The sequence below is a fragment of the Mesoplodon mirus genome, assembly GCF_964341445.2.
Source record: "Mesoplodon mirus genome assembly, chromosome: 4".
In the NCBI taxonomy this organism is placed as follows: domain Eukaryota; kingdom Metazoa; phylum Chordata; class Mammalia; order Artiodactyla; family Ziphiidae; genus Mesoplodon; species Mesoplodon mirus.
The window spans coordinates 58,628,236-58,650,325 of record NC_138979.1 but is presented as its reverse complement, the minus strand read 5'-3'; the positions used below and the strand labels follow the sequence as shown (position 1 = coordinate 58,650,325).

General features: G+C 54.2%; 1 protein-coding gene across 1 annotated transcript in view; it reads right to left on the bottom strand.

The window, feature by feature from the left end:
- Nucleotides 1-20,632, bottom strand: part of CORO2B (coronin 2B) — a 139,660-nt gene extending 119,028 nt beyond the window's left edge. The window contains exon 1 of the mRNA XM_082617734.1: nt 20,221-20,632. Within this exon, the coding sequence (XP_082473860.1) occupies nt 20,221-20,235 (15 nt within the window). The 5' untranslated portion in view covers nt 20,236-20,632. The remainder of the gene's footprint in view (nt 1-20,220) is intronic.
- Nucleotides 20,633-22,090: the final 1,458 nt, after the last annotated feature.

The window sequence follows — 22,090 nt, the reverse complement described above, 5'->3', positions numbered from 1 at the left end:
AGATTTGGAAAACAAACAGCACTCAAACCACTGGAATTGTGTGTATGTGTCTGTGTGTGTATTTTAGATGAAGAGGTGTGTGTTTCTTTCTTTGTGGAGGAAGGGAAACCCCCTGGCCAGCAATGAGGCTGTGGGATCATCTCTGAGTATCTTTTATCCATGCAGCACTGGGAGGAAGAGTGGACTACACCACAGGGGCCTGGGTGGCTGCTGCAGAGGCTGTTTCCATCACCTCTCCCCAGCCCAGGTCCTCTACTGTCCCTGCCAAGCAACAGGGATAGTAGCAATCCATACAGAGGGGTGGGTGGGGGAGCCCTGAGCCAGTCTCCAAGGACGCAGTTCATTAGGACGCATCCTCTGTTGCCATGGAGATTCCCGGCCCACAGAGCCTGGCTAATAGTTCCTAAATTCACTCAGGCCTCGAGCACAATTAGACAAGATGAATTTTCGAGTTGGAGCATAATGAGACCCGGACGTCCGGAAAGCATACGGCAGCCTCCCAGGGGACGGCAGAGCCGCGGAGAGCACACTGCTGCCACAAGGTCACCAGGCCACCGCCTCTCTTGGGCGGGAGGTCTGGGAGGCACTTCGGAGCACTTCCCCTCCTTTAGAATTCTTCAGCAGCACAGCCTCTGTCTGAGCAGTGCTGGGGGATGGGAGAAAGGAAAAATAAGCTCTGCATATCTGTCCCAGGCCCTTCTAGGGAGAGGGTTGGGAGGCTTTATTCTGCATCCTCTGATAAATTTGCCAACAAATGCATCTCACATGGCTGAAGCTATGCTCCACGCACAGAATAGATCCTCCTATCCATGCAAAAACACAAATATGTCATTCAAAAATCTCTACTTGAACATACACAGGGTCAGACACCAGAAATATGCCATGCGGTTTGCAGCATCGCACACTCCTTCCCACTCAGGGCATGGGGCTTGCCCTCTGGCAGGGGAAACAGGGCATATTCAACTAGAACCATCTCAACATGGCAGTGACATGAGAAGGATGGAGTTAGGAGTGAGGAGAGATCAGAGAAGGCTCCCTGGAGGAGGTGGCATTTTGGCTGGGCCTTGAAAGCAGGGATCAAGAGACCTTTTGAGCACAGAGGGAGTAGAAAAGCACAAGTTGAGTTTGGGGGCAGCCAGCAGACCAGTGTGGCTGGAGGGCAGGGTCTGGGCAGGGGCCAAGGAGGTAAATGGTGGCTCTAGAGGGAAGGCATTGAATGCTCAGCTAAGTGGCCCGGGCAGGGGGAAGCCAAAGAATATTGCCACCCAGGTGGGCAATGGAGTCCAGGCTGATAAGACCCCAACCCCACGCACCCCTAATCCAGGGCAGTCCCAAGCCCAGTTTGGGCCTGAACCCAGGACAGGTTCCCAGTGCGGCAGCCCCAGCTCCCATCCCCACCAGCTTCCCTCAATCAGTGTCACCCTTCCAGGCTTCCAGGAGCTCCGGTCAGAATCAAAACTCTCCTCTGACAGGCTCCTACACAAAGCCCCTAGTGTTCTAAGCACAGACCAGCCCCTTGGTGCCCAGTAGAGAGAGGGTCAGGGAGAGGAGAGAGTTAAGGTTTGCTGTAGGATTAAAAGTAGGGAGGAAGGAGTTGGGGAGAGAAGACAGCAGCAAAGAGGGGCAACTTGGGCCTGGCGGGCTCTGGGGAGGAACGCTTACCAGGGACTTGCCTCTCTAGGGCACTAAGCTCCTCCTGGCTTCTTGAAGGTCCATGCTTTTTTAGAAGGCAGGCCTACTCTCTTGAGAAAACTGGATTACCGTCTTTGGATCAATTTTTTCTCCCAGGAGTTTGCTATTAGCAAAAATCACTGACCCCGCATGATAGAGAAGCAGAGATGGCAAAACTTCCTGTTTGTTCTCTCTCACTTTCTCCTCCTCCCATCCCCACCCCCAATCTCTCTCTGGCCAGGAACCCAGCTCCGTTCCCCGGAAACCAGGATACCCCAATTCCAGCCGGCTGCTGCCCCTCTTCTCCTGGGGTTGCCTACAGAGCCTGAGGCGCTGAGCTTCAGCCTCTGTGGGATCTGATTTTCTAAATCCAAAAATGCTCTCAGAGCCAAGTCTGTGGAACAAGGGAGATGGTCTGGTTTGGGGGGGGGCTGGATCTGGGACACAGAACTGCTGACCAGAGAAGACTCTTCCTGGGTTTCCCAGGAGCCCCTGGACCCCCACTGACTTCTACCTCTCAGGCACCTCCACAGGCTCATCAACCTCCAAAACATCACCCCGAGCCCTGTTTCCTCTCCAGCCCTCACTGTTTCTTTCGGCCAGCTCAGGCCTCGTGCTTGGACCATCACAATGGCCCCCAACGGGTCTGCTGCCCTTGAGCCCACCAAGTGCAATGGGTCTAACTGTGCGGTCCCCCAGGAGAGGAACGGGGACAGAGCGAGAGCCCAGACGGAATGTTGGCCGGTGCCCCCTCTCTGCCCTGGTTCACCTCAGTAACTCTGGCGAAGCCTCCGTGTTCCATAGCAATGGAAGGGCTTTTTGTTTGGTTGTTTTTTTTTTGTTTTTTGTTTTTTTTAATGGGAGGGAAACAATTTAGGGAGAAGCCATTGGTTAAATGAAATGCTTTTGAGGCACTAATGAGCCAGGCAGTTAAGGGCATGGGCCTTGGGGTGCATCAAGGATGGGACAGAATCTTGGCTCCATCTCAGTTTACCAGTTGTGTGACCGTGGGCATGTTACTTAACTCCTTTGAGCCTCAGTATCCTCATCCACAAAATGGACATAACAGTAGCACCTTCCCTCCCCCATCCCTGTGGCTCGCAGGCTGTCGAAAGGATGATAATAAGATGCATGTAAAACAGCACAGTCCCTGGAACACGGTCAGCACTAAGTAAACATTTATCATTAGTATTTTGTCACTGGTGAGTTCCAGTCCTACAGCGCCGCCCTCCTTGCCGCTCAAACCCAGGCCAGCCCAGAACAGATGTGCTCAGCAGCCAGCAAAGCGGCAACACCATTTCCCTCCGTCGTTCCTCCTTGACCCAGGAAGGCTGGGCCTCTTAATTGCTCTTTGGTTTTACTCAATTTGAAAAGAGCAGGACACCAGTTCCCCACAGGAAAAAATAAATATGCTTCTGCTCACAATACTAATGAGGCTGGAGACGAGGGAGGCTGGCAGGGGAGGGCAGCCCCTGAGGACTTCTGCCAGCCCTGCAGAAGGGTGCGGCCCAGTGTTGAGCATCCTCAAGAGGGCAGGAGGGATGGGAGGCTCTGGCTGCACTCCGCAGGCCCCAGATCAGGGCCAGGCTGGCTCAGGTAACCCACAGAATGGGGTGCGGGAAGCCCACTGCGGGGATGCCCACGGATTCATGATCCAGCTCTTCTCCGGGGAGCTCCGGGACCACCCTGGCTGTCATCTTCCTCTCCTCCTATTCAGTCACCAAGGCCTGAAGAGTCCTCTTCCTGGGCCCACTGTCTCGGCCCTGGTTCAGACACTCACCAGCTCCCAGCCTCCAGCCTTTCCCTCTCCTGCCCGTCCTCCCCTGAGGGGTCACTCTCATTTAGTCAGTTGACAAACATGAGCGAGCAGGAAGCCCGTGCTAGCCTGGGGGAGGCAGGAGGACTCCGAGGGACCCAGGCCCAGATTGCCCCTCCTTTCTGACCTCTCCCCTCGTGCTTCCCCAGACAAAAGCCTCACAGCTGTGCCCTGAGTGGGAGGCAGCCCCCTCCTCAGAGCCTGGGAGCCCTTTGCTCTCTCAGCCAGAAAGATCTTCCCAGATTCCACGTGCCTCCTCCCTCCCCTCGTTCCACCCTGGGCCCTGACATCCCCTTTTCAGAGCTGCTCTGTCTAAAGCAGCCCCTCCCATCGCTCTGCCCTCTGACCCCACTGCATTTTTCTTCAGAGCATTTACCACCACCTGACACCTAGTGCTTATGTATTTGTGTTCTGTCCTGTCTCCCCACCCTCCAGGGCCAGTCCCCTGAGGGCAGGGACTTTTTCTGTTTTGTTCACCTGTGTGGATGTGTCCCATCATCTAGAACGGTGGCTGGCACAGTACGTGCTTAATGATGTTTATTGTCGTGGAATCTAATGACTGGATCACATCCATTTCCCATGTACAACTCATGTATAACTCACCCTGGCCTCCACCTTTACCTCCCCTCTGGCTACTCCCCAAGTGCACTCCCCACCTTCCCAGCTCCTGACCCTCTATGCTCAGACCTCCCTGGACAACCTGGAAGCTACAGAACATTCCAGGAGTGACCCTGCCCTTGTCTTTACTCATCTGTGCCTTCCCTCCTCCACCCTTTCCCAAATCCTACTCACCCTTCAAAGTCAGACTCAAACACCACCTCCCCTCGGAAGCCTTGTCCAGTCTCCCAGGGCTCTGTGGCCTTCAGGACCTGAGTTCAGCGCTACTTCAAACACTCTATCAGTATCTGTGTCTGCCTCCCAGGCAGAATTCAACTTCCTTAAAGGTCAGGGAGATTGGTCTCTTCTGTGTGTCCCCCGAGGCTGCACAGACCCTAGCATGGAGCAGGTGCTTAGTGGATGGTAGTTTATATTAAGATTCAGATTGTTCTAATGCTAAGACCTGTTATTAACTGTTACTTCTTACAAGGTCCACCACAGGAGATGGAACAGCAAGCCAGCCCTGGAGCTGAGAACAGAAGCCCAGCCCCAGGGGCCAAACTGAGGGCAGGGATCCAGGTTCCCTGAGTGTGGACAGCAGATGATCTGAGGCTGGCCATGAGGCTTGGGCATGGAGCCACAGACTTCCACATCTGAACACAAGGCTGATCCCACTGTCAGGGAGAAGTGCTGCCTGCAACTCCCAGGGGATGGAAACCGACACCCCCGTCCCCTTCCTGGGAGGAAATCCGGCCAGCATTCTCAGGGACATGGGACAGCAGGGCTCAGCTGAAGGAGGAAGGAGGGAAGGGGCCACAGGGTGGGCCTGGGTCCCAGAGCACCCCCTCTGGCCTGACCCCACACGCCACAGCTGAGGCCGCCAGCGGCACTGGCCACTCAATCCTTGTCCTGGTCAGTTCTCTGGCCTTGAACACTGCATGGCTGGGACTTTTGCATGGTACAGTGCTCCCTACACCCCTTCCTACCCCTTCACTGCTTCAGAGCAAACCCACTGCACAGCTCATCTGACTCTCCAAACACTATCAAGGGGCAAACAGAACTGGACTGATACCCCAGAGAGGTTAAGCAACTTGCCCAAGGTCACAGAGCATGTTAGAAACAAAGCCCAGAATAGAAACTAGGCTGAGATTTCAATTGTCATTTGGAGTCACCAGGAAAGCATGTGCTGAAAGGCTTTCCTGGGGCTGGAGGCCGAGGTTGAGAGGGCTTTGTCGCCTCCAGAAATCCTACTCCCCTTTATTCTGCAAGTACCCAGGCTCTGTCTGGCTTCAAACCCAAAGAAATCTCTGCTCACTGGCTCTCAGACTCAGGAAGCAGCCCATTCCCTGTGGCTTCTTTCCTGGAAGATGCATTCAATAAACAGAGCTCCTTTCTCATCTTCCTGCATAAATATTTCAAGAGACTAAGAAACAAACAGATCTGTGTTTGATCTGCTGGCCACTCAGAAAGGAGGACTCCTCTATCCCAGGCAGGACCCCCGCCCCCTCCCCAGGCACTGCAGTGTCCACCAGGCCGTGGGAAATACAAGACGGCAGGGAGAGCCACTTTCCTACGGTGGCTCCTCACCTGGGCTGGGGAACCTGGTGGGAGCCGGAGAGCAGAGCCCAGTTTTACCAGAAGTGCCCCTCCCCTCACCACTTGCCATTCCTAGAAATGGAGAACATGGTCTGCCAAGAGTCTATTGTTCTTGGGGACGCTTCAGTCGCTGCTGCCCAAGAGCACACGGCAGGGGACAGGGGGTTCCGCACAGACAGGCACCGCCTACGGGGAAGGGGGCACAGAGCCTCCCAGAACAGGTGGACCACAGTCTGGCTGGAGACCTCGGCAATTTATCGGGCCAGTTCCCCCAAGCCTCCTCAAACAATCCTCTTATTTATCCATTCAAACGCTCATGGAGCACATTATTCTTGGACCCGGAACATTCAGCGGCTCCCCACTGCAGACAGGACTCTGACTTCTCAGACTGTCACCTCCTGTGCTTCCCAACCTTGCCCCACCCCAGCCTCCCAACCACATCTCTCCCTGCCCAAGTCAGACTCCACACTCCAGTTAGCCCTTCCCCCAGGAGCCTTTCCCTCTCCTAAATGCTGTTCTATCTTTGCCTCTCTTTCTTTGCTCTTGCCCTTCTCAGGATGGTGCATGCGCCACCTCCTCCATGAAGCCTTCCTTGACCATCCCACCCCACAGTGATCCTGCCTCTCCCCTGAGCTCCTTCGTGGTTCACTGCCACCACTGCCTCCCTGGGGACTGCTCCTGTGACACTCTCGTGTGTGAGAGCTTATCGTTCCAACTCAGTTACAAGCGTCTAGAGAGCCAGGTTCTAGCTCTTGTTTCAGCCGAGTGTCTGAGGATGAGGGCTGCGTCTGGACAGGGCTGCTCCAGAAGGAGACTCAGCTCTGAAGAAATTTTGATGCCCAGGCCCTACCTCCCAGAGATTCTGATTCTGTTGTTCCAGGGTGGGTGGGTGCAGGAAGGACCAACTACATAATCTGCAGGGCCGCTTGATCAAAAATTATGAAGAATTTCAAGACAGTGTCAGCAGAATACTAAACCAAGCATCGCACAGGTCACACACCTGTGACACTGACCCTGAGCACAAGCGTATAAACCTCCCCAGGTGGTCTGCAGCCAGCATTAGAATCACCGCTAATGGCAACGAGGAGCCACTGAAGATTCTGCACCTCTGAGCTCCCAAGACAGTGCATGCATCTGCGTCTCCTTCACCTCTGCAAGCCTGGGCTGCCTGGGGCACAAGCAAATATTTGTAGAATGAATGAATACATGAATGGATGGAGAGATATGGAGCTGGAACCAGAAAGCTGAGAAGAATCTTTTTTCCATGAAAAATATATTCAATTATTAATGTTTATTATTAATAAATAGAATAATTATTCCTTTATATAAAACCAAACATTAATGTTTTCATATTCCTATATTAAAATAGATCCAACATGCCTATAGAGCACAAGTCTTAAGTGTTCAGCTTGCAAAATTTTTACACATGTACACATTCACCTAACCACCATCATTCCAGAAGGTTCTCTCGTGCGCTATCCCAGTGAATACTACACCCCCAACCCCCAACCAGGTCACCACTGAAAACTGGAAAGAATTTTCATCAAAGAAGGACTCTGGCTGAAGGGGGCAGAATCAGCACAGGGGAGGGTGTATTAAAGAGATGTGGAAGAGGCTGACTCATAAAATTCCCTTCTTGTGTGTGGAGGGCTGATGTTTACACCAAATGGGAGGGGGTAGGCACAAAGGTTCAGACAGGCTGAGCAACTTGCTCAAAGGCACAGGGCAAGCCAGGGGCAGAGCTGGGACTCGAACTCTGGTCTCAACCTCCAAGTTTCATAAACCCTCAGCAGTCTGGAGTGAACGTGTGTGCGCGTGCTGGAGGACAGCTCAGAAGGAGACTGGCTGTAGGGTCTGGGAGAGCTGGGGGAGGGTAGCTGGGCAGCAATAGGGCATAAGCACATCCGTAAGCTCACTCCTGCACCCAGCCTCGAACCAGGTGATACTATACTAAGCTAGTTGGGAAAACTGAGTCCCAACCAGAGGGGATCAACCCAAGATCACACAGCCACATGGTGTCAGAGCTGGAGTTTAAGCAGGGGGCTCCAAAATCCCATTCCAGGAGTCTTCTCACCAGGCCATAAGCAAGTCTTCCTAGAAGGAGACTTAGGGCCTCTCTGCCCCCTCCCCACACCCTGTCTTCTCAAGCCCAGATTCAACCTTTCTGGCAGCCAGAGGCAGATGAGAAAGGCCAGAACCATGCAGTGGTCCCAGCCAGGGGTATCTCCTTGGGGGAGAGAGGGGCACGTGCTGTGCTCACCCAGGCACAGGAAGATGCCAGCAGGAAATCTGGGCCGGGGGCGCGGAACCCGCACTCCTACCTCATGATACACGGGCTTTGTCAATGTCCACTCACCGCTCCGCCTCCAGGGCAACATGGGTTGGGGTGGACCATCTAAAGTGCAAGTCAGGGCTTCCCTGGTGGCGCAGTGGTTAAGAATCCACCTGCCAACGCAGGGGACACGGGTTCGAGCCCTGATCCGGGAAGATCCCACATGCCGCGGAGCAACTAAGCCCTCGCACCACAACTACTGAGCCTGTGCTCTAGAGCCCGTGAGCCACAACTACTGAGCCCGTGTGCCACAACTACTGAAGCTCACGCGCCTAGAGCCCGTGCTCCTCAATGAGAAGCCACCGCACCGCGACAGAGTACCCCTGCTTGCCACAACTAGAGAAAGCCCGCATGCAGCAACGAAGACCCGACGCAGCCAAAAATAAATAAACTTATTAAAAAATAAAGTGCAAGTCAGACCACATCACTCTTCTGCTTAAAACCCCTTGGGGGCTCCTGGCACCACCAGGGGCAAAGTTCACGCTCATTGGTTGGGCAGCCCTGGCTCCCCAGCTCCTGCCTGCCTCCCAGGCTGTTCGTCACTTGCCGTCCTACCATTTCCACCCAGCAACATACAACTCGCCTCTCTCCTGGAATAAGCCAGAACTGCATCCCCCTCCATGCCTTTGTTTATGCCAGCCCTCTACCTGGAATGCCTTCCCCTCCTTTCATCCACCTCTGCCTACTCATCCTTGACAGCTGAGATGAGATCTCTTCCTCCAGAAAGCGTCCTTGGCCCCCGACCCTGTCCCCATGGCTTCAGAGTTCTGTGCTCACATCTCCACTCCCCTGCTCACCGGCCTCCCTTCCCCACATCCCTGCGGCCGTTGTGTCCTTCTGAGCCACCATCTCCTCCACAAGACTGCACTCCCCCGAGGAGGGGACAGCCTGGGTTCATCCCTGCATGCTCAATGCCACGTGCTTTGGGCCTGGCACACAAGTGCTCAACAAATGTTTTCTGAATGAATCTAAGGCCTCATTTGATTTTCGTGAGGGTGAAGGGTGGGGAGGGTGGTCGGTGGTCAGGAAGCAGGGCGGCCAGGGTGCAGAGGTGTGCAGAACAAGGCTGGTCATCCTCTCCACTTCCGCTCCCTGGGCAAAACTGGCTGGTGGCAAACAGCTCTCCCCTCCTGTCTCACCTTCCCCCTCAGGAGTCTCTCCTGAGTCTCATTGCTTAGGGTCTTGCTATCAGCAAGCTAAGGCATCATCCCTCCCAGGGGAATTTATATTTTAATAACATCTAGAAGGCCCAAAGGAACTGAATTCTATAGTGGCTTCTGGGCATGGTGACTGGGAGGGCATTCTTTAAAAAAACAACCACACTGCAAGATCAGCCGTCCACTGCCAGGCCAGCGCGCCACTAAGTTTCTGCATGTCCGTGGGGCTATGTAATCAGACGTACCAAGCTCAGGTCCCAGCTCATCCTTCCCCGCTGTGTGCGCCAGGCTGAGTGCTGCCCTCTCGGAGGCTCAGTCTCCCCACCTGTAAGGTGGGAATGACAGCAGAGTGCGGGGGAACGTGCGATAATGGATGTGCACTGGCCAGTGTCGGGGGCAGGCTCAGCAGAGCAGTGTGATTCCTGCTGCTTTTCTAAAGCAAAGGCCCACAGAGCTTGCAGCTCCCACGGCCAGCCCCAGCACTCTGGTCCTCCCAGGGCCTGCAGAGGCCCGGCTTTGTTTGTGGCTCCTGAGCCCCCCTCTCCTTCCCTCCACCCACTCTCCCTTCCTCCCTCCCTCCATCCCTCCAAGCCAGAGTTCCAGGGAAAACTTTGTCTGGAGACTTCTCAAGCCAGTGATAAGGCCTGGCCAGAGGAAAGCTCTTAGCAACCCGGACTCCCAACCCAGAGGCCCTTCTAATGGTTTCAGAGAAACAAAGGAGGGAAAGATTGCCTGCAGCTCTGCGTGCCAGGTGGGCCAGCTTCCAGGAGGGAGAGTGAGGTTCACGGGCCGCTGTGGAGGCCAAGGTGGCGGCCTGGCATGTAGGACACATGGGCCACCAGATCTGGGTAATCACAGCCCCACGGCCGAGCAGAAAGAGCCTCAGAAGTCATTCCTTCTGCCTTTGCCATGGCCTAACCAGGCCCTGAGGCAGGCTGCTCCTGGCTGGTCACTTGGGGAGCCAGTCCTCTTCATTTGGGTGCCCACTGCCAGCTAGACTGAGTTCTGAAAGTCTACTTTCTGGAACTTTCTCCCACCCCCACTTCTGAATCAGTCCTTGGCTTGATTTCTAGTAGAAGCCTAGAAAAACCCACTAAACTGAAGTTCATCCAACCCAAACCTGCCACTAGGCAGAAGGGAGCCCCAGTTCCTGCTCAGCCACTGGTGCCCCTTTGGGTAAACCTTCTGGGGCCTCAGTTTTCTCCTCTGCAAAATGAGGGAGCCCATTACATCTCTTTAGAGTCCCTTCCAGTTCTAGCAGTCCGTAGATCTATAGGAGTAAGGACTTAGCCCAAGCAGCAACATCCAGGGAATAGTCTAGGCTTGTTTCAAATTCTGCCCCATCTCGCACCTTTACACCAGGTACCCCATGGTCTATATCACACCTTTTCTACCGTGCACAACACTGTGAAAGGTACTAAAAAGAATCAGATGTAATCCCTGGCCTCAGGAAGCTCATAACTAAGGAGTCAAGGTTCATGCTCATAAAGCAATCAGCAAACAACATAACACCTTGGGCTTTTATTTGTATCTGGTGTAGTGGAGACTGGGTGCTACAGGTGTTCTTGGGACAGAGAAATTAACACGGATGCAGACCCTGAAAAGGCCAGTTTAACAGGACAACTGAGGCCCTGAAATAGCCTCAGTGCATAACAACTTGAGTTTGTCCTCAGATATAATAATGATTAAGGCAGGAAGGTAGACCCCTGGGCTTTAGAGGACAGATATGTGATAATAAAAAGTTATCAGATGGCTCCTCAGGTACACAGAAATCCCCTTTCCCAGAATTCCAAATTTCTCGGAATCCCAAATTTCCCCATGCATTCCTGCAAACTGATCTTTCACCTGGAGGTTGGCAGGGCAGGCAGAAACAGCATTATCTTTAGGAAGTTAAAAAAAACCCTCAAGAATTAAATCGTTTTGTCCCCATCCACCAACACCTTTCTTTTCATCAGCTGTTCCATGTCTTAGAAATTCCGCCAGATCCCAGATCATAAAGCTGTTAGTTCTGAAATCACACTTAAGGTGTTTAAACGGTTTGCTGTAAATGCTTCAAGCTACTAGAGCATATTCCTTTCCATAAACCTAAAGGAAAAGCAAGTCTGAGCCCCAAAGGCATAAGGACACGTCTGGAGCAAAGGTCAAGGTCACTTGCCACTGGGGACAGGATGGGATCTCTCTGCCCAGAGACCCAGGCAAGACTGTGCTCTGGGACCCATCCTCCCCAGCCTTCCACAGGGAGCTGGGGCTTGCAGAGAACCAGGATGATACAGATCAAGGTTTGGATGCTTTATTTGGCTCACTTTTCAAATGAAATCAGGATGCCCAATTTTTACTGCCAGATTATTTATCCCAAGCGTATTAAAATAGCCAAAATAGAATAGGAAGAGAAAAAAACAACTTTTTATCTGCACCCAACTAGCCTGACGTAGTAAAAACAGATAGAGGCTGTTTGGAAGAGATGAACTCCTCTTTTTCATACCAACAGAGTATGAATCAATTCTGAAGTCATGACTACAGCACAGGAAAAGTGGGTTAGCTATTGGATGGAACTGCCAAATTCCGAAGGCCATGAAACGCTGGTGATGGGAGGGGGTGGGAGGGAGCGCGAATTAGACATGACAATAACCATCCCCTTCCATGACATCTACGACCGCCTTACTTACACATTACAGCACCCTAGTAAGGTTGAGTCCTAATTCCATTTTCAAAGATGAGAAAACAGAGGCTCAGAGATGTTGAGGGACAAACCCAAGGTCACAAGGTAAGAAAAAGAGACAAGAGCAAGGCTTGGATCTTCTGCCTCCAGGCCTCCTGCTCTGGTCCCCTGTTTTGGGGTCATTCCAGCCTGATGGAATGGCAAGCCAGAAGGCCCGGGAGGTAGGCTCAGGCCCTCCCCAGCTTTGTGACCCTAGTAAGTTACCTCACTGCCCTCTCTGGGCCTGTTTCTGCTACTATGGAAATGGGAACAATAATAGCACAGACCTCAGAGGTAATCAGGAAGATTAAATGAGTAAATACATATGAAACACTTTTTATGTGCCTGGCATAAACTAAGCACCCTCGAAGGGTTAGCTACGTTTGTTGTTGTGTTTATTTCACTGTCACCTCCTTGAAAGCAGGGACTTAACACCTGGTGAAAGGCTCCAAACAGCCTACTAAGAAATTAGTATTTATTACGATTAGGAGTCATTCTCATATTCCTAGAAAGTGTGGAGTTCACGAAGGCAGAGGGCTGGACCAGACGACCTCAGACGGCTCTAGAGTTAAACCCTGAGCATGGGGGCTTCTTCCCAGGGATTAGCGTGAGCACCACGCAGAATGAGCCTCCCCACATTCCCATCTGCGGGCAGCCAGAGCCTCCCACAGTGTCACCATCTGTCTCACTCAGGGGCCAGTTAAGTTTAAGCCTGTGAAAAATGTCACCTTCTCTGAGCTCGGGCAGGGCAGAAACCAAAATGCAGACACCCAACAGACTTCCAACATTAAAAATTCTGCATCTGTCCCTATGGCTTTACTGTAAAGACCAAGGCCCAATCCAGATAATTAGAAAGGTTTAAAAAACAAAATCAGTCATAATTGGGCCCAGTAAAAATGGAAGGTGGAAATTTTCCTGCCAGAGCAAAGTTTCCTTTTGGGAAAAAAAAAAAAATGACCCCTCCCCAGAGCTGCCTGCGAGCCAGGAGGACCCCTGCCCTCCCTTACGCAGCCAGGGGAGGCCCTGGGAGGGCAGCAGAAGGCTGGGCAATGGCATGTGGCACTTCCACACCCCTCAGGTCAGTTTAAGAAGTGGCCCAGTGACAAGCCATCTTCAAGCTGCAGGAGGGAAGAAGGAAAGAGTGCCAGAGTCAGGAGGCCCAGGTCTGGACCCACCTCTGTTCTGCCTCACTGGGCGAGCTTTTGCAGCTTACCTGGCCTCTCTGTGCGTGATTCCTCATCTGTAAAGTGGAAATGACAGCAGTAATCTACGCCATGAAGTCTCTCTGATGATTAAATGAGCCAATACCTGGGCTTAGCCCTCACCAATGCCTGGCATGCAGGAGGCGATCCTGGAGAGTTGTTTTTGACTCCAGACGTCTTATTCTGCCCTGTTCCCTCTGCCTGTTATCCTCTCCTCAGCTCCCCCCATTTCACCTGCTACCTCCTACTCATCCTTCATGATTCAGCTAACAGTCACTTCTGAGCCCCCTGATTAGGTCAGGCCCCCTGCTATTATTCCCAGAGTTCCCTGTACTGCTCATTTCATAACCCCCAGGACACTCACTGTCAGCATTTGTTTAATTTTCTGTCTTCCCGATGTTAATAGCTAACACTAACTGCCAGGCACGTGGTAAGTGCGTCACACAGATCAGCTCATTTAATCTTTAGAATAATCCTTTTAAGTACTACTATTATCAATCCCAATTAAAGGATGGGGAAACAGATGTTCAGAGAGGTTAGGCAACCTGCCCAAGAACACACTGCAAGTAAATGATACAGTGCCATCTGTCTGACTCGAAAGCTGGCATTCTTAGGCACCCCCTGGGAATCAAGGGCCATCTCAAGAGAAGGCTGCTTCCGGTAAGGGCTGCAGGCCTGGACCACAGACCTGCGTTCCCTATACAAAGCCAGCTTCGTGGAAATGAAGAAGGCCCTGCCTCTGCCCCACCTTGTTCTGCTGCTGTGCTGGCCGCCCTACCTATAAGCAGCCTTATCTAATGCCGGATACCACGTGCACGATGTCTTCCTTACCCAGCACCATTCCCCGAGTCATTCACGTTTTTCCCAGCTCCAGCAAAAGCCACAGGAAAGTCTAAGCATGATACACCCAAGAGTGTCACCCTCAAGGCGAGCACACCTCATGGCAGGGACACAGACACACAGGCAGGAGCCCTACGCTTTGGGGGTAGGGGCTGCAGAATACGACAGAGCCCCAGCAGGAGAGGCCTGGAAGTCAGAGGAATGTGTGCTCTGGAGTCAGACAGCCCAGGTATAGATCCCTGCTCCCCCACCCGCTAAACCTGCAACCTTGAGCAATTCACCTACTCTCACTGAGCCTCAGTTTCCTCCTCTGGAAAATGGGATTATCCAATAATAGAATCACTCTCATGGTGAACAGAGTAAATGCAATCATGCCCGTCCAATGCCTGCTTAAAAACTGTTATTCTCATCTTCACAGGATGTGGACCATTATGTGAGCAGATTGAGAAGGTTCTGGCTCAAAGTCAGAAGATCTGGGTGTGCACCCCGGCTCTGACCCACATTAGCTCTGTGACTAGGGTGTGGTCATCTCTCTACTCAGAGACTCTGTTTATTCATCTGTAAATAGGGGGAACCCTCCCCACCATGGGACGGGCGTAGGGATTCACTGCAGTAACCCATGTTTGTGTTCGGTAAACAGGACAGTTGTGAGCAAACCTGGGCGCCTCCCATCGCTGTGTTAATTAATGGGAAGGAGGGTGCCAGCCAGAAACCAATTACCAAGTCCCTCCAGGGGCCTCTGCGGGGTGGGGGGGGAGCAGGGGGGAGGGAGAGAGGAAGAGTGAGTGGCAGTTCCACCCCCAATCCCCCCCTCACCTCCCACCCTACTTGTGCCTCCTTCGCAGCTGGTCCCACACTCCAGGCCCACAAAGGAGAGGCTCATTCTAAACAGCTTCTTTTCATGTGGAAGCCACCGGATTTGCATCTGTCCTTCCCTGGCAGGGCCTGCTCCCAGCCAGCTGCTCCGAGCTTCCCAGGCTGCAGGCGGCTCGGGGCTGGGGCCTGAACCTGCGGGGTACAGGGGCAGGGAAAGGAAGGGAACAGAACGAGCTGATCAGAAGAGGGAAGGAGAGGGGGCTGGGCACAGAGGGAATTTGTACATTCTCTCATCTGCTGGACACCAGACAAATTCTGTGGCCAGCGTATCCAAATCAGAATCTGGGCTGCCCCGGTGCCAGGAGCCGGCGGCAGCTGAGGCCATGTCTGCTCCAGGCTGGCCAACCCGGGAGAGAAGTGGAAAAACTCACTCCATCGCTGAGCTGCCAGGGTCTGATGCTGCCAGGCCATTGGTCCAGCCAGTGTCCGTACACTCAAACTGGCCGAGCCCATGTCTGTGCTGACTCCACAGGCCTGGCTGGCTGTGGGGTGATTCTGGGGCCCTGGGAAGCCTCACAACCCTTCCCAGATGCCTCTAGGCGCTGCCATAGATGCCAAGGTGGCAACACCCCCCAGCCAAGAGAACACAGGGCCTCCGGGCACACTGAGGAAGGGAGTAACTCACCAGAGCTTTTCTGGAGAGTGAGGGAGAGACAGCAAGGAAGGAAAGGGCCTGTATTTACTAAGCACTTATAGCATGCAGCCAAGACCGGCCTCTCCCAGCTTGTGTCCACTGGCCCTTGACACTCCTAACCCAGGACGCTGAGATACCTCCTTCCACATCCATCTCCTCAAAGGTCCCGGACAGCAGGGGCTGTGGCTATGCATTCTGTGACCCTAATGCGTAACACAGGGCCTGGCCCAGAGCAGGAGCTCAGAGGGTGCTGGCTGAACGAATGAGTGAATGTTAGCTAGATACCTTCTGCATGAGGATGCTAGCGATCTGGAAAAAGCACTGCGGGGAAGGAGGAGGTATAGTGAGTGCACGGAGTGTACAGAAGGCAGAATCCCCACACTACCCCTACGTGTCTGGGAGCTGGGTCTGTGCTGGTACCCCTCAGCCTTTTAACTGAGGTTCTCTCATCTCTTCTCGCAGTAAGAGCCAGACAGGAAAAAGGTACTGGGAAGTGGGATATCTGGTGGTCCAGGCACCCTAGGTAGACTGGATCTGGGTCCATGAGTTGAAGCAGAAGGGCTTGTAACCCCCTTCCCTATCCTGACCCTCGGTTCCCTCACAGCTGGACCCAAAAAAGGGAGAGGCTGCCCAGCAGAGGGAAACCCAGGCACTAGCGGTCCAGGCTGGGGCGATGCAGGGGGGCAAAAACACCTGCTCCTGCTCGGGCTGCCTGAAGTCCCCCCTCACCGGGCAGCCAGGCGGAAAGAGCACTGATCAGGAGTCAGGAGGACCCAGGTTCCAGCCCCTCCAGCCTCAAACTTGCTTGAGTGGCTTTAGGCAAATCACAGTTCTGCTCCCTGAGCCTAAGTTCCCTCATTTGTCAGGGGAGAGAATTGGATGATTTAACTGCTTGAACATTCTGTTCTCCTATAAGCTGCTCCACAGGGGCCCTAGAGACATGTGATCTTTGCCAAACAATTAACTGTTATTAGCTACCTGGGCAGGACAACACCGTCCTATCACATTCAGCAGGAGCCAGGGGCTCCCACCAGCGAGCTGAGCTCTACTGGAACAGGGGCAGGAGAGGAAGGCTGACCTGCAGAAAGAAGGGCCAGGGCACGGCTGACAATACTGCTTGTGGACCTGGAATCGACTGCTTAGAGGGGGATGCTGGCATCTGGTGTCCTCTCTTTGCCCACATTCCTTCTCCTAAGTCCTTCCTAGGTGCAGCAGGCATTCCTGCTGCCCAGGGTACTTTGTTCTTGGACCCCTGGCCCCCTGAGCTAGCCTGGGGAACTTGGAAAGCACTGAGCTCAGTAGCGCCTAACTTAACAAGGCACACCTGGGAACAAGGCTACCCAGTCACTAGAAGCCACCACCTTGCTTACCTAGAAGCTGCATCTCTGGTCACATCACAGACAAAAGCCAAGAAATCACTCCAAAGGACCCCTGAGCAGCGAAAAGGATGTGGTAAGGCCTACGTTACAGCTCACAGGCTTTTCTTATAGCCTACTGACTAGTACTCTACACACATTTCTAATATATTTTGTTCTGTTTTTCCAGGTGAGGGCAATTTAGAAACATATTTATACACAGAGAAGCACTGCTAAGTGCTAAGTCAGGTATATGACTGAAATGGAATAGAGACAGAAAAATTATAAAAATCAGGCACAAGGATTCAAAGAATAAAATCATCTGGAATAAAATCATCTTGTTACTGGGAGGGCCGCCTTCACTCCCTCACACTTGACTTGCCCTATGGAAGGACACTGGACCAAAACTGGGAGAAGGCTGGGCCTTGACCTCCTGTGGATATCTGTAGGCTGGGAAGCTGCATCTGGTCCTTCCCTCTCCTCTCTAGTTTTTCTTCCTTTCTTCTCCTCCTCATTACATAAAGAAACTAAGGCAGCTTACTAAAATACACAGAATAAAATATAGTTTAAAACATCATAACCAGGAAAAATGCCATCAGGCTAGAAGGTCACAATTCAAAATCTGCATGGCTCTGACTCTCTAGTGTTAGGGCAGGAGCCCCTCCAGAAAACCCCCAGGTTTTATATGCAGCCTCACCAGCTGTACTCCACAATGAAGGGGGCTAGGGGTATGTATGAAAGGGAGGGTGGCAAACGGAAAACAGAGCCCCTCTGCCCCAAGGAAGTGCGACTGAGGATCTAGCAACTGACCATCTGGTTTCCTCTTCTCCACTTCCCAGGCTCTCTGAGCTAACAAGATTGTCTCCTACAATACAATCCACACCTAACCCTGGCCCTGAGGATCTGCCCTGTGGGGGGTGTGACACAAAGGCTCAAAGCAAGGGTCCAAGGGGCAGGAAGCTGGGGCTTGCCCAAAAGAGGTGACTCTGCCTAGAGGCAGCAAGAGCCAGGGCCTCACCCTCTAATCCATTCCCTCCCCAGCCTACCACCCCACTAAGCAGTGATCCCACCTCCCAGACTCCCGTTAGGGTTCTTCTTGTAACCAGACCAACTCCAGAGAAAAAAGAGCTTCCTGGTCTCCACCAGAGCTGACTTCCTTGCCAGAGTTGAAGCTGTCCCAAAGCCCCGCAGAAGGTGGAACCAATTCCTGCATTTCACAGATGGGAAAACAGAGGCCTAGAGATGGAAGTGACTGGTCCAAGGTCACACAGCCTGTTAGTGGCTGATTTAGGACTAGAGGCCAGGCCTTCAGACTCCCAGAGCACTATGGTTTCTTCTCAAACTCAGAGAGGAGCCTCTACCAGCAGGCTTTTAGGCCTGCCCCCAGGCCCCTCCCCTGCAGCCCTCTTGCTCCTCCAGCCCTCTCCACTAGTCTGTGAAGGGCTGGCAAAGGAAGAGAAGACAGGGTTAAGGTGGGGGTTTTATTTAATCCTCTGAGAAGGCTTAAACTGATGCCACATTGGTTAGAACAGGAAGAGAGAGACAGAGGGATTTGGTGGGGGATGGGGTGGAACGGGGTGCATTAGTGAATAATCACTGGATACCAAGAGGCCAGGCCTGCCAATGGGTTTAACAGACAGGTACTCACCTTCATGGACTCCCCCACCCCCGCCAGGGCCCAGGCCTCCAAGCAGTGCCCCTCTACCACTGGAATCACCCAGTCTCCAAGGTGCAGGGCGATGGAAAGATCACAGGCCATAGATCGGGATAGGCCTGAGGGCAAACCCCAGCTCTGCCACTTACTCACCGTGTGACCTCAGGCAAGTTACTTTACCTCTCTGAGCCTCAGCTTCTTCCTCTGTTAAAGGGGCCTGAACACACCTTCCCTGCAGGCCTCCTGGGAAGGAAGGCTGCCTGAGCTCACATACATAAAGAGACACAGGGGAGGCATCTAGTCAAATCTCGGTGCTATTATTACAAATCTCACATCCTTTCTCTCATCCAGGCCCATCCATTACTCTTCTACTCCAACCTGCTTACGTCTTTGACATTAATAACCTTAATGACAATAATCCTTCCCAGACAAACAGCATTTGTATCATTTCAAATCACCCTGTGGGTCTCAGCAGCCCTGCCAGTAGTAGCCAGAGCTAAGGTAGCCCCTCAGCCCCCAAGTTCATCTTCCCACAATGTTTCCAAGTCCTGATTTCGGAATTGAGCCCAAAGACCCTGAATGAACACACTGTCTTATGGCAGATCTCAGGGGGGCATGGGTAGCCCCTGGCTTATCAGATGGAGCCAGAATCACCTCTCCCATCACTTCCATGGTTGACCCACCATCTGGCCCACTGCTCCGACCACAAACAAGCTGCCCTTCCCACTTTGGCCTCCACCTCTCCAATTCCGAGAGCCAGCGGGGCAGCTGGTGGAGTCTGGCCTTGGGTACATGGCTCGACAAACCCAAGGCCAAGCCCAGGCTGTGATCTCCTTACCCTGACAGAGCTGTCTGAAAAGTGTGGGTTCACACCCTTGATTTTATTGGTTCTTCAACTGCCCGTCACCACCCCCAGGGTCCATATTATCATCCTAATCCTCACATTCCACAGGAGAAAACTGAGGGCCAAAGCAGAAGGGCCCAGCCAAGGTCACCCAGGGGATTTGGGATAGTGCTGGAGAGTGAACTCAGGTCTCCTAAACCCTGGACACTTTCCACTATCCAGGTCTGCTTCCCACTTAACTCTTTCTTCCCCACAGCAGGGAAGCTCCCAAAGTCTCTCCAGTAAACCTGGGCACCTATGACAAGGTCCAAAAACTCTCCTCCAACATGGGAGCTGCCACTGTGCGCTGCTCCCTTCCTCGCCACAGTCCCTCCCCATATCTTCAAGCCGGCCACGGCAGAACCTTTCCCATGCCGGGTAGCAACTCCCAGGACTGGGGAGCACCTTCTCCACAGGCTGCCTTTGGAGTGGGGCCAGAGTTCCTGGGATTAGCGGCAGAAGCCGGCAGGTGGGGTGGGCTTTCACCTCGGCGGGCCTCCTCAGGGCGGCAAGCCCATTCCCACACCCACTGCCCAGCTCCAGTCCCTGCCAGCGACGCTCCCCGCGGCCCGCACCAACGGGACCCCACGGAGCTGCCCCACACTGCTCTCCAGGGGTTAAAAATGCAGCATCCTAAACAAGGGTTAAAAATGCAGTCCTGGGGTTGAGCCGGTGCGAGGGATCCTGTCCAAACCACGGCGTCTGCCAAAGCGGCATCCTCCCCCTTCCCTCCGCGGTCCTCGGGGGGCCGGAGCGACTCGGGCGACTGGGGGAGCAAGAGAAGCGCACGCAGCACCTTCCCGACACCAGTGCCCCCTCCCCACGCCCACACCCCCGCGCCCCCCGCAGCCCAGGCCTGGGGCTGCAAGCGCCTGCGGGTCCCGGGCGCGGCGGGCGAGGGGCGCTTACCTTTGTGACAGTCATGCAGAAACTCCGGGGCGGTGCGGGGGCGCGGGCGCGGCGTGCGGGGGCGGCGGCCGGGGTCGGCGGCGGGCCCCGGGAGGCGGCGGGAAGGGGTCCGGCGCGGCTCGAGCGCTACCCGCGCCCCGCGGGAGGCTCAGCCGAGCCTGGGGGCAGCACTTCGGGCGGGCAGCGCGCAGGGACCGCTCGTCGGCGCTCGCCCGCCGCTCGTCGCTGATGTCAGCCCCGAATGTGCATTTATAATAGATGAGCCTCCTTCGCCGCAGGAAGGCGAGGCAGGAAGAAAGGGAGCGAGGGAGAGGGCCCGGGCTGGGGGGCGGGGGGAGGAAGAGGGGACGGGAACTCGCTACAAAGGAGGAGGCGGAAGGAGGAGGAGGAGGAAGCGCACGCCCGCCCGCCGCCGTGCCCCTCGCCTCGGGGCTCGGTCGCCGACCGCCGGGCACCGCTGCTGGCGAAGCCGGGGGCCGGCGCCCAGGCCCGCGGCCTTAACCCCTTCAGGCCCACGGCCGCCACGCGGCTGGGCAAGGCTGGGTCCTGGCACCTGCTGGGTGGGGGGGTGGGCAGCGACCCGGGCTCTCGGTGCCCTGTTGGCCCCGGGACGCTGGTGAAGTCACACCCTAGACGGCCGAGGCGCCGCTTGGGCTGAGAAGAGGGCCGGGCTCGCCCCCTGGAGGTTCGCAAAGTCGGCCAGGAGTGCCGCGCTGCTGGCGGCGAGGGGCGTGGCAGCCGCCCGCCCGGAGCTCGGCCCGCACCCCTGCCTCGCGCAGACCTCGACCCGAGGGGCGTGGGATGGGAGGCGCCAGCATTGGTCTGAGTCTCATTCCCGCAGCGAGGCGGTGGCCCAGAGGGGCTCGTAACCAGTTTTACAGAGGAGGAAACTGAGGGGCAGGGTGGAAAGTGACTTAGACAACGGCACGCAGCCGGGCGGGCGTTTCTCCAGGAGCCCGCTCTTTCCTCGTCGCCGCCAAGCTCTGTACTGGACCCCCTGTGATAAAAGCTGCGTTCTAGAGAGAGGACGGGCCCTGTCCCAGGTGTGTCTGTACGACCCCTGGATGCGGCGCGGCTTTGGGGGAACACAGGTGCGTCCTCTGTGGCGAACTAATCCTGACCTGAGTCACACCATATCCTGGAGATGCTTCAGGGACTTGAGGGACAATCACCTGAAAGTGTCCCCGCAAGTCTTCTGAAACGAGTCCTCCTCCCGACTACCTGAGCAGAACCGGTTTCGGCAGCTCCTGAACCGCTGAGACTGCGGAGGGGCGGGGTTAGCGGAGATGGAGGCGGAGGGATCGGCTACGCATCACCATCTCCCTCCACGCCCGGAAGTGCTGGATTCCTGCTGCTGATGATCATGCAATTCAATTAACTAGACGACGTGGTCGCGGTGGTGCGCACACCTTCTCTGTGGAAGGTGCCGGAAGAACAGAGAGGAGATCGGATGGCTGCCTTCAAGAAGCCCACTGTTTAGAGCAACAGTAATAAAGTAATCAGCAGCTGTAGAGCTTTGTGGATCATCATGCTACTTTTATTTACATTTTCTCCTGTAATCCTAAATTAGTGCAACAGTATGAAGAAGGAATTACCATTCTCAGTTTGCTGATGAGTGAACAGACAAAGTGAGGGGCGAGGACCTCCCCCAGATGATACAGTGACAGACCCAAGACTTGAACAGAGTCTTTTTCAGTCAAGCACAACACTGTGCTTTGGATCTGTGAATTCCAGGGCCACTCATACCTGCTGCCTTATTTGAGCTTCACACTTGTCTTGGGAGGTGGATGGACAGCTAGTAGTCCTGTTTTCACCCATGAGGAGCTTGAATGACTTAACTGCATCTCTTGGGCAGCAGATGTTGTCGTAA